Raw genomic sequence first — 11,714 nt, 5'->3', positions numbered from 1 at the left:
TGGATTGGTTTATTTTTAGAGAAAATATGGTGATAATAATTTACAAATATGATGACTAAAATAGAATAGATTTATGCAATTAATATATGATAATCTTTCTCAATATTATTCTTAATTCAATTATGACTTTTTAAAAACAATTAACATATAAATATTTGTATAAAATAATATATAAGGTTTTTAAAAAAATTAATTTATGATAATTATATAGGAATTACTGTATAGAATAAATAGTATATTGCATTCAAGTTTAGGTAATATATATTTGTTTCTTAATGAACGGATGGCGATAAATATTATAAGTAATAATTCTTATATATAAATATATATATATTTATAAAAGATAAATACAATACAACTAATGACAATGTTCTTAAACTTATAACAAAAAAACCATAACATAAAGTCATAATTAGTAGTACAAAGCATACATACTTAAGCTAACAAAATAATTAGAATAATTTACATAACCAAAGCTAACAGAATATATATAGAACCTGTTAGCATAATTATATTGTTTAAACCCTAATGCATCAAAAAAAAAAAAAAAAAACAGTCCATGATAAACTTCAACATCAACCAAGAACATCAGTGAGTATCAACGAATGAGTAGCCTCGTTGTACTCGAAAATAGCCAATGTTCCAATCTGAAGCCCATTCGACCGAACAAAATTTGTCCAATGTCTAACCCTATACCTCTCATTATAGCCATTCAGTTCAATAGCAACCTCAGTGGAGACATCAACACCATTTGGATTGATTAAAACTAAATTTGTTTCCACATCCAAGTTATTGTTCCGTGTAAACTCAACCGGCAAACGGTATAAATAAAATTAGAATTATAAAGTTATTTGTTTGCACATCAAATATATGAAATTAAAAGACTTGTATAAAATGAGTTTACTTACCAGCCTATCTCGTACAATCACTTCCAAAATGTTGTCTTCTTGAACATGAGGAACAATAATTCCAAAACCGGCTTATCAACATCTTCCATACCAACATCAAGTGCTACAAATACACATCATATAACTTATAAAGTAATTAATAATATAAAGTGTAAAAAATATAGAAGATATACAAAATTGATAAAAATACCTTCAAGCATATTATCTTGGTCAGATTGGTCATCACTTTCAATCTCAATAACAATTGGAACATTACTGAGTTCGGGATAGAGATTTGGACCGGTGTAAACCAAATCATCATTAAATTTTACACGTTCGATAACACGGCTATCAAAAACATACATTCTGCACGTCCACGTACCTTGAAGACATTGAAACACCAAATAATCATTGACGACAAGCTTACAATGCTTAGACATCTCTTCCCACATACCAGTAAAACCAAATCTCGGAGTAGTCAGCTTGACGCACTGAATGTACAGATTCCATTTAAATCCATCAACAGACTCAGCAATGATTTCATCATACTGTCCTGGCTGTAAACTAAAGTAGCTTATAACCTAATCATCTCTCAATGGCTACAAACAAATCAAAAAAATAAGATCATAAATAGTATAAGAAAAATTAATACTTTTATAAATGACAAAAAGGATTATTTATTAATTAATAAAAAAATTTAAACCGTTACTTACAAGATATTTAAGAGTAGGGTAACGAACAACAACATCAACAACCATGTCGTCATGAACCGGATGATCTCTAACGTAAACGAATCTCCATTCGTTTTCATTAACTGGAGAGAAAACCAAGACATCTCCAAACATCAACCTATTGTCTTCAACAAATTCAGCCCAACCATTTTGAAAAACATAACGTCCGTTTATGAATTCAACTTGAACAAACCAATCTTTGTCTTTGTGATACAAAACAACCGGGTGCATATTAGCACCTAGTTAAAAAATTTCTTGACAAAACACAGCTGGAAGTGTCTGAAATGAATTTTATGTTGTAGGTAAAGTATAATGGAAGACTTGAAAAATAAATAAAGACTTTATCATACATACCGTCTCTCCGTTGAAATTGTGATAGAAAATGCAAACCGCAAGAATAACATTCTATTTAGTAAAAATTTAATGTTAGTTAATAAAAAATTTGAAATACACTAACTGATATGTTATTATTTTAAAAATTTTATATACATATACTGTCATTGATAATTACATGATTGTGTTAATATAGTAATTAGTTGTATTAAAACATGCTTATACCCAAATCTTAACAAAATAAATCCAATGACACATAACAATAATAAACTTAGAATAAAAAACCAGTAAGTTGTTATCAACAAACTGATAACAAAAGGATCGCTATTTGAAAATAAAAATATTACAGTTAACACCCTCACGCATGCACAAAGAGTATAAGCAATTTATAATTTAGTTGAAGACGAACTAAATAGAAAACCTTGATGTTATAACTAAACCCTAAACAACAACATTAAAGATTATCACTAAAAATAATCTTCGGTTAATATAAATTAGGGCTAAAAAGATTAGAACAATATTAAATAAGAATATTAAGAAAATTAAAGTATCTCACATAATAGTACTTACATTATCCATCGATTGATATGTATATCAAAGAGGAAGAAGCTTTTTTAAAATTTTAGTCGATCTTATGTTCCAGTGGCCGGAATTTCGAGAATAAGCGAGGTAATAGAATTTTAGATGATAATTAAGCTTAATAAACGAAGAGTCATATATTTTTAAAAAATTAATACAGAAAATATGGGTATGGGCCTAATGGAATGGGCTTTTTATATTGAATCATGTTAAAACTTTATAAAATTAGCCTATATCTTTAACAAAGTTATAGAAGTTAGTTAGTAATTTCTTTTACTGATTTGTTACCAAATTAAAATTTAAAATCAGTATTTTATAAAGATAGTGATAAATTTATGTTACAAATAATTAATAAATAACATTTTTATTTATGTGTTAAATTTAGTAAATTATAATACAAAATCTTTTAAAAATATTCTACATATTTGTAATACAAAAATTAAAACGAAACCGTTGTATACAAAATTAAACAAAAGTTGAAAATCAAAAACTAATTTATTGTTATATTATAAACGTGTTAGAAAAAAAAAGTTTAAAAGCAAAAACTAATTTATTTACTTGCATGTCATATTACAAATTATTAGATTATATATAGACCAAACAATTAAACGGATTACATTAACAACAATTCCAAAATAACAATATTTTGGCTTAAAATAAGTTTATACATAAATAGAGATATCATATATAGTACAATTTAACACAATGATTTTAGAATATTTATTTATGAACATTAAACCTATTTTTGTATTTAGTTTTTAATTTGGTCAATTGATAATTTATATAATGCATAGGAAGCATATGATAGTATAGATAAAAATCAACTAAACATTAAGTTAACAAAAATAAATAAAAACATAAATACAAACAAAAAAAACAAAGAAGAATAAATTGTTCATCTCAACCAACATTCAAGCATAATCGTTTAAATAAACAAAAGAGAAAAACCAAACATAGAATATCCAAATGTCTCAAAAAGGTTTAACATAACTGTAAACCAACATAAATGAAATTGTTCACTTAGATTCCTTCTCAACTTTAGGAGTTAAAAATGCTGCACCTTCGCATGATTGACTGGTGGTTCCCATCTCTTCGATATTCTTAGACATCAACTTAGTGGCCGACATGCTATCATCATCGTCAACTTCAAAAACTTCAACCAGTTTTCTCTTAAGCTTATCGTCAGAAGACGTTGACATTCCTTTTGTATCAGTTGCCAAATCCTGAGCATCAACATTTGAACTTGGAGTTTGATTATCTCCAATATCAGAAAGCTGTTATTAAAAAAGTAAGAGGCAATAAACAATCATGTTACACATCTTTTTGTTAACTATATTTATAAGTTTGAACTTTTATATTAAAGAAATGGAATTTAGAAATAGATGCTCCCAATGTTACAGGAGTAGAATCTGATTGCTGATGAGACAAAATAGGAAAATCAACATATGTTAGTTGAAATAGTTATAAAATTTAATTTAATAATAAAATAGTTAAGAATATATTATTACCAAAAGAGCATTATGCCTTTTCTGTAATTCTGTGATAATATTAGTGTCATCAGTAAGCTTGTTTATACCATAGTCTTCGACATTGTTTCTGAAGTTGAAATCTGCCACATCGACCTTAAAAGCAAATATCTTTTCTAAGAGACAATCCAAGTCAGCAGGAAATCCACCATTGTCAACCTTATTTTGTAATAAAATTATATGACAAAGAAACAAATCTTTAAATTATAATATTAGTCGTTGTTAAACTTACAATCTATTATATGGATGCCAATTTATAAATAACAAAGTATTTTAATTGAAAACAAACCTCTTTTTGAGAATCAATCAATTCTTTTGCTGTTTTGTTAGTCAACATTTTAGCATCTCTTTCAAACAGAGTCAACGACAACAGAACTCCAATTGAATCTTGCACCCTTATCTTGATCTTGAACCTAAAAGAGTTTATAAATAGGTAAATAACAAGAAAAACATATACTTTTACAATGCACAATTACACATTTGAATTTGAATTTAATAAATACCTAGGTGTAAGGATAACACCTAAAACATTGCATCTAACTATTTTGCATTCATACTCCTTTCCACCTTCACCATTATTTTCCATGAGCTTACGGCTACAAGTATTACAACCAATGTAATACCATTCCGTGTTTGGGCAGATGGCCTTAATTGTACCAAGGATAATGATACTTTTAGGCTGGACTAAAGTATAATGTTAGTTATTAAATATTCAATTAGGATTGAAAGATATTTATGATAACATTAAAAGTGTAATAATTAACTTACAAATATAATGGTACAAATATCTCCGATGTTAAAAAAATCTGTTGCTCTCAAAAACTCATCATCAACAGAAGACAGTATCTTCACCGGAATCGGTTTACGAACAGAAACATCATTGCCATTTAGCAAATCCAACAAACTACAAAATTTAAAATTGAATCAACTTAGGAATAACTAACATTATATGAAATTTAAAAAACTAAATACTTAAATAAAAATATAATTATTGGTTTAATAATATACCTGTTTTTGTATTATTCTATTTCAAATAAAAAGTCGTTTATAAAGAAACGGCTAACATTAGATCCAAAAGAATTGGACACATACACTTTCTCTAACAAAAATGAAAAATATACAACGACACATTAGTTTAAGTTAGTGACATTTAAAACTCAAGAAAATTAAAAACAGTTAAAATACTTACCTTTACCATCAGAACCGGTGTATTACTTAACCCTACCAAAATGCAGAACAATAATGGCCTGGCCTTCATCAAAATGTTCAATTACATATTTGGAGAGCTCAGACGCATAATGATCCCATAGTGTTAGATACACACAATTTCCACTGAAATAAGAGAAGTGTTACAAACAGTAATAAGTATAAATCTTTTATTACAAAAACATGTCAGCAAATGTTATGTTACAAACAGTAATAGTAATACCTTAAATCACATATCTCCATTGTAAGCTTGTTTTTTTCCTTGACGTTTGAAGCATTGCTCTTGAACACATGAATTACGTGACCAATAATATCTAAAACAAACAAAAATAAATAAATAATTAATTAGCAGATTTAATGGACATCTAACGCTAAATATATAAATCAGTTTATTTGAATGAAAACTTTTATATACCAACTGTGGATTTCAAAGAAACATCTTTATTGATTAGTGATGCAAAATAAATCATCTTAAAACCAAACAGCCGACCATCAAACTCCTGACATGGATTCACATGTGTGTTTGGTCCCAACACCAATTTGTTGGAACAGTCAATGACACTGTAATTAGATCTGTTTAGACCAACGCTCGGATTAACTATAGTCAGAGTTGAGATTTCCTTGATGAATCTTTTGAATATAAAGATATCCTGTTTGTAAACTGTTGCTTGGATACGATTCTCCTGTCATTAAAGCCAAAAATATATATGAGAATTTAAATTTCAAGTGAATCAATAATGAAATAAAAAAAGTAGAATCTGTAACATATATACAGATTCGTAAACATACGTACATTTTCATCCATGAGCACCATTTCGATCAGAAAATCCTCATTCACATTTTTATTGTCTTTTATGCTCCAAAGTCTTATAACTCTAACCTTAAGAGTTGATGGTGATGTTTTTAGAACATCAATCTCATTAAGCATGGTAAACTTTTGAGATTCCATTGTCCTATGAATAAAATTAAAATTTAACAGATTAGACAAAAATAATTGAAACATAAAAACAAATATTAAAACGGGAGAAGCTTACATTGTTGCAGAATTTAATAATTCAGAAAAGTATGATAAAGGCTTATGTGATTAGACATATGTTATATAGTAGGATGTAGAAAATAAAAATTTTGGTAAACGTATTATGTTTAGAAACTTTCTAAATATAGTTTGAATATAATTTAATCGGTTAACTATAATTCATTATTCCAAAAATAACTGCTTGAAAATTTTATGAAATTATATCTATAATGAATTAGTATATAATAAAAATCTTTTCAATATTAAAGGTAACTGAAAACCATTATTAATATAATTACACCTGTTTATTGAATTTATTTTTTCCAAAAATAACAAATCGAGTATATTGAAAATTTGAATTTAGAATGTATTATTATACAAAAATATTTGATTTCAATATTTAAGGTTAGAATTATTTTATTTTATTGTTATATATTGATAAATGAAATCAGTTACTGAAATCATTAATTCTTTACTTAATTACTTAATTATTGTTATTATCGCCAAATTTAAAATTATTTGTTTGTTTTACAAAATCACAATTATGATTTAGAAACTTATAATCTTAACAAAATTAAAAGTTTCTGTTTTTTGATAAAACTAAAAATAAATTGGCCGGAAAATAAATTAGACGGAAATTAGCCGGAAATCATAATTAAGATTGGACAAAGAAAACAATTATAAATTTAACACAAATAGATCATAAAATTGGTCGGATAAAAATTACTTAAAATAATATTTCCATAACAATACAAAAACCATCGGGGAAATAAATTGAACGGAAATTAGCCGGAATTTTGAATATAAATATTTGAAAAACAAAACTACAGGAACAGGTTAGCCGGAAAATTTTATTACTGAGATAAAGAAAAAAATTATAAATTATTATACAGAAATATATCAACAAATCGGTCGGATATAAAGTATTGAAGGAAACTTTTGCCGGAAGAATCAGTCCACATCAGAAAACAAAAAAAATATTAATTAACCGGAAGAATCAGTAAACATCAGTAAACATAAAATAGGCATATGACAGATTTGCCGGAAAGATTGAGAATTTTTTAAATAAAATAACTGTATTTGCAAAATTGGAGTGATAGTTACCTTCAATATAATCATCGGATAATCAAATCCCACTATTTTGATGTCTCCAATCGGTTCGAATCCAAACGGCACAAATAGGGCTCGTATTATTGATAAACAATGTAGAGGTTCGATGGTGGATCTGAACGACGGATGTAGGATTCGTATATTCATCGGAAAGTTACATCGAAAATCAGTGGTAGAATTGATTGTAGATCTCTCCGCCGGAATTAGGGTTGGTATAATCATTGGGAGATTAGAGAGAGACTCGGTGGTGGAGATCAATAGTTTTTGTGAAAAAAAACCGGGTTTTGATTTTTTGTGACTTTGGACACCACCACACGTGGCGCAATATTAGACATTCTGAGAATGGTAACTTGCTGACTGGATTGCACATGTGGACAACTTAGTTGAAGGCCATGTGTCCACATTGTATTCATTTAATAGTATTTAAAGATTTGTATCAAGTTCAATCCGAATAATTAATCCACCCTTAAAAAGCATAAATCCATGCATTTACCAATCCATCATGGACTTCTTTTCAACTTGACAAAATATGCATACGCATTCACTTTTAGGGATTTTTGTTTCATAAACTTACTCATTAACACATCATTTTTTTTATCACATATCAAAAATCCATATTGTACAATTTCTTTGTTTATTGAGATATTGTACTCATCATGTACGTTCACTTCTATGTATGCTTATTAATGCATAAGAATATCATCATTAAGATGTATCAATAAACCTTTCAAGTATTCAACTACCTTAGGAAACTCTTTAGGAGTTCCATTTATATTCAACAAATTAATAATTGTAGCTTATTCAAATATGACTCTATACACAACAAGTATTATGTTCTCGAGAACTTACTTTACATAATTTGATAATTCAAATCCTTCATAGACTTTCTTGTAAACTCTCAGTATCAACAGAATAACAATATTTATTGGACGCATATCAATTCTCTCTTTATATTACCAGACTGTTTAGTTATCGGAAAATCATTGCTTCCACCATTGGAGAATGTATCTCCTCATATTTAATCATGGGTCTTTGTAAAATCCTTGTGCTATCAGTTTTGCCTTATATCACTTGATGAATTTTCATAACTCATATACAAGACCCGTTTGTATTTAACACATTTTACAACTTTAGTTGTACGGACTGCTGGTCCAACAAACTTTCTGTTTTTTAGAGAATTCAAATCTGCCCTATTTTCGTCTTTTCACTTTGGCCAATCATTTTTCATAGGCAGATTTAGAATCTTGATCCTTTTCATCATTTCAAGCGCTAATTATATATATAAAAGTATAACGACGTCGACTTTATTTCGATTCCATATATCGTTATAGTCATGATACAATATAATTTACTAAGAGCTCTTTGTTTACGTGTACCTGAGGTTTTTCAAGAACCATCATGTCTAATGTCTTTTAAGAGACCTTTAATTGCTCCAATTTGCGAGGAAATTTTACCTCCGGAATCAATTGGTCTACCATGTTACACGCATGTATTAGACACATTATCAATATGCTTTTGTCCTTCTTAGACAACTTTAATTGGAGCATTAGCAGTTGGTATATGTGTCTTAGATAGACACTCTCTTTGAATCAGTGAATCGTCTAGTAATTGATTCATTAATCTTTATACATGAATTATCCTTTAAACTTTTAGTTCATATAATTTAGTTTGAGGATAAATGATAATTCGTTTCAACTAAATCCGTTTTCCAACTGCTTTATATCTCCCCCTAATATTGGGAATATTGATTCACTAAAGTGAAACTGATGAGCCACAAACAAATATCTCTTTAGTGGCTCTAAGTATAATCATAAATAATATTTAATACCGACATAAATTCCCAACTTCTTTTGTGACCTCATCTTTGTGTCTTGTGGTGGATTATTTTCAGTATATAACACACACGGAATATTAGATGAGAAATACTTGGTCACTGACCAAAAACCAATTACAATGGGGAGGAAGTATCATGACTTGTTGGCTTGATGTGAATTAGTATTTAAGATATGTAAAATCATATGTACTTAAATAAAAACCTGAATTGTTGCTCTTATGATCACTTGCTTTGAAATTAATTCTAGACGTTCAATAATTGTCTTAACAAAAGCAATTTATATGTGAACATAATCTATATGATGTTCAACAATTATTTCAATAATTATTAATAACTTTGGAATTGAATTCATTATTATAACCAAAAATAAATATGTCAATCTGGAAAATGTGCTTGCTATCTTATTAGCTAAGCCATAAATCACGTAAACTTGAAGTTGCGAACTTGATAACTATTTAGACGATGCATCGATTTTCAAAACACTAAATGGTATTATATTAGGATATATGTATCATTTTCTCAATTCCATAACATCTAGGGTTTCACACCCTCCTTCAGTTGGTAAATAAATAATTTCCCTTAAAAGCAATATTACAATTATTATTAGGGAGAATCATTTTGTTCTTCATTAAATTTCACATCATTGACTCGGTGTGGTCTAACTGGTCATGCCCTTAGATAATCATGATCCATAAACTTCAGGTTTATGATCGCATATGTATTATGCCTCTCTAATGCAAGACTATAAATATGAGATAACATTGTATTATCGTTTAAAGTGATCATGTTATTTCACTTTTGTACTTCTACATTTTTATCTCATATATGATCAATCACTTTGCCACATGTGATGGTCTTTCTCATTATTAGCAAGGCCATAATTATAACTAACGACCGATCTCATTATTAATATAATTATCATTACAATTTTCTTCAATGCCCATGATCACAATGATCCATACACGATCACATTCACTTCATGGAATGATATAAAAGTAAACAAAATCATTTTCATGGTTTATTCATAATTTTATCGAGTACGGATACATAATCAAATCACATCAAACCTTTCATATGTTTTAATAATATGCTACTTCAGGAACATATTTGAGGTTTGACAAATAAAAGAAATTGTCTTATCCGGTTTTCATCATAACTAATCTTCTCTTCATATAATTAATATCAATAAACCAATTATTACATGACACTTCAAGTGTAAGATTTAATGGTCATAAATATTACGACCTTTAATAAATAATGAGATTAGGGATTATGACACTCCGAGTTTCACATCAAAGCATATATATTTTTTTTCTGGAGAGTTTTAACTAACTGTAACTTTGGTTTTAGCTTTCTATTAAAATACTATCTATATAAATAAACAATACTATATAGAATGCAAGATATCCATGAATTATAACATGTCGTCATATAAAACAAGTTGTAATAAAATATATATTAAATAACAACTTTTTATCACTTCCAAGCAAATATTTATATAATCAGTGTATTAACATATCATGGTATAGCATACCACACACATGTCTTACATATATTTGTCATACTTTCAAACATCAACAAATATATCTAGTGTAATTATTTTTCAAACAAAGATTGTTGAAACTTGTATAGTGAGTTCAAAAGCTATCTCAAAATAAAACAATGGTAAAGATTAATAAGTAACACGAAAGAGTATAGATCAAAATTTTAATTAAAAGTATATATTCCACGTATAAACATGTATATGATAGCATCAATAAAAACTCATTAATTCAATTAATTAAGTTAAGTGATAGTATACAGTGAGATATTTTGTTTTTCTTTTAAGCATAATAATGTTAATAACAACATGAAATTCTTAAAAGGATAAAAAAAACATATGTTAACTTATATGTTAACTTGATTCTATATACAATCTCTAAAAATATCTCAAACTCATACCATTCAAACAGATCTACTTTCTATTATTATTGGAATTATTACCATTCGAACAGATTTACTTTCTATTATTATTGAAATTATTATTATAATTGTATATGTATCTCCTACCTCCCAATTTAATTGCCGATTCACCAAGGCAATATGCCAAAATATTTTGTGAAAAGTTTAGAAATTTCAAAAACAAATCTTGTATTTATTAGCGCAAGACCTATAATAGACCGATTTATACACGTATCATTCATTTTTTTCATACAAGCTTCATAATTCACACAATAAAAAAATGAATACAATAAAAATTGTATTAAGAATTATAAACATCTCATGACATATATATATATATATATATATATATATATATATATATATATATATATATATATATATATATATATATATATATATTGGAATATCATACTCAAAATAATAAAAAAATCATTCTTGAAGGACCGACCTTCAAGCATACAATAAAAATATATTGTTGTGCATAATAAGCAATGACATAAACATGTTGATGTTCGGTAGTTCAAGGAACAAAATAAAATATCAACATTC

General features: G+C 27.4%; 1 protein-coding gene across 1 annotated transcript; it reads right to left on the bottom strand.

Moving 5' to 3' along the window:
* Window positions 1-3,546: 3,546 nt before the first annotated feature.
* On the bottom strand, window positions 3,547-6,211 carry LOC143607878 (uncharacterized). The gene is made up of 9 exons (XM_077083162.1): window positions 6,056-6,211; window positions 5,678-5,945; window positions 5,486-5,576; window positions 5,272-5,388; window positions 4,825-4,960; window positions 4,560-4,735; window positions 4,346-4,469; window positions 4,039-4,215; window positions 3,547-3,804 (listed from the first exon to the last, which is right to left on the bottom strand). Exons 1-9 carry the CDS (start codon window positions 6,209-6,211, stop codon window positions 3,547-3,549), a joined length of 1,503 nt encoding a protein of 500 aa, XP_076939277.1.
* Between the last annotated feature and the right edge of the window lie 5,503 nt (window positions 6,212-11,714).

The sequence above is a fragment of the Bidens hawaiensis genome, unplaced genomic scaffold (genome assembly GCF_021521415.1).
Source record: "Bidens hawaiensis isolate Kalapana, Puna unplaced genomic scaffold, B.hawaiensis_p1.1 tig00088642_1, whole genome shotgun sequence".
Taxonomy (NCBI): Eukaryota; Viridiplantae; Streptophyta; class Magnoliopsida; order Asterales; family Asteraceae; genus Bidens; species Bidens hawaiensis.
This window is presented reverse-complemented; position numbering and strand designations above follow the sequence as displayed.

Bases quoted from the DNA above. Each gene is read 5' to 3' on its own strand.
- LOC143607878 (XM_077083162.1), bottom strand. From the start codon at position 6,211: ATGGAATCTCAAAAGTTTACCATGCTTAATGAGATTGATGTTCTAAAA. The intron at 4,470-4,559 runs GTATTTATTAAA...AAACTCTTTTAG, and splicing joins GGTGTTATCCTTACACCTAG to GTTCAAGATCAAGATAAGGG. The intron at 4,216-4,345 runs GTTTGTTTTCAA...TTACAAAATAAG, and splicing joins TGATTGATTCTCAAAAAGAG to GTTGACAATGGTGGATTTCC.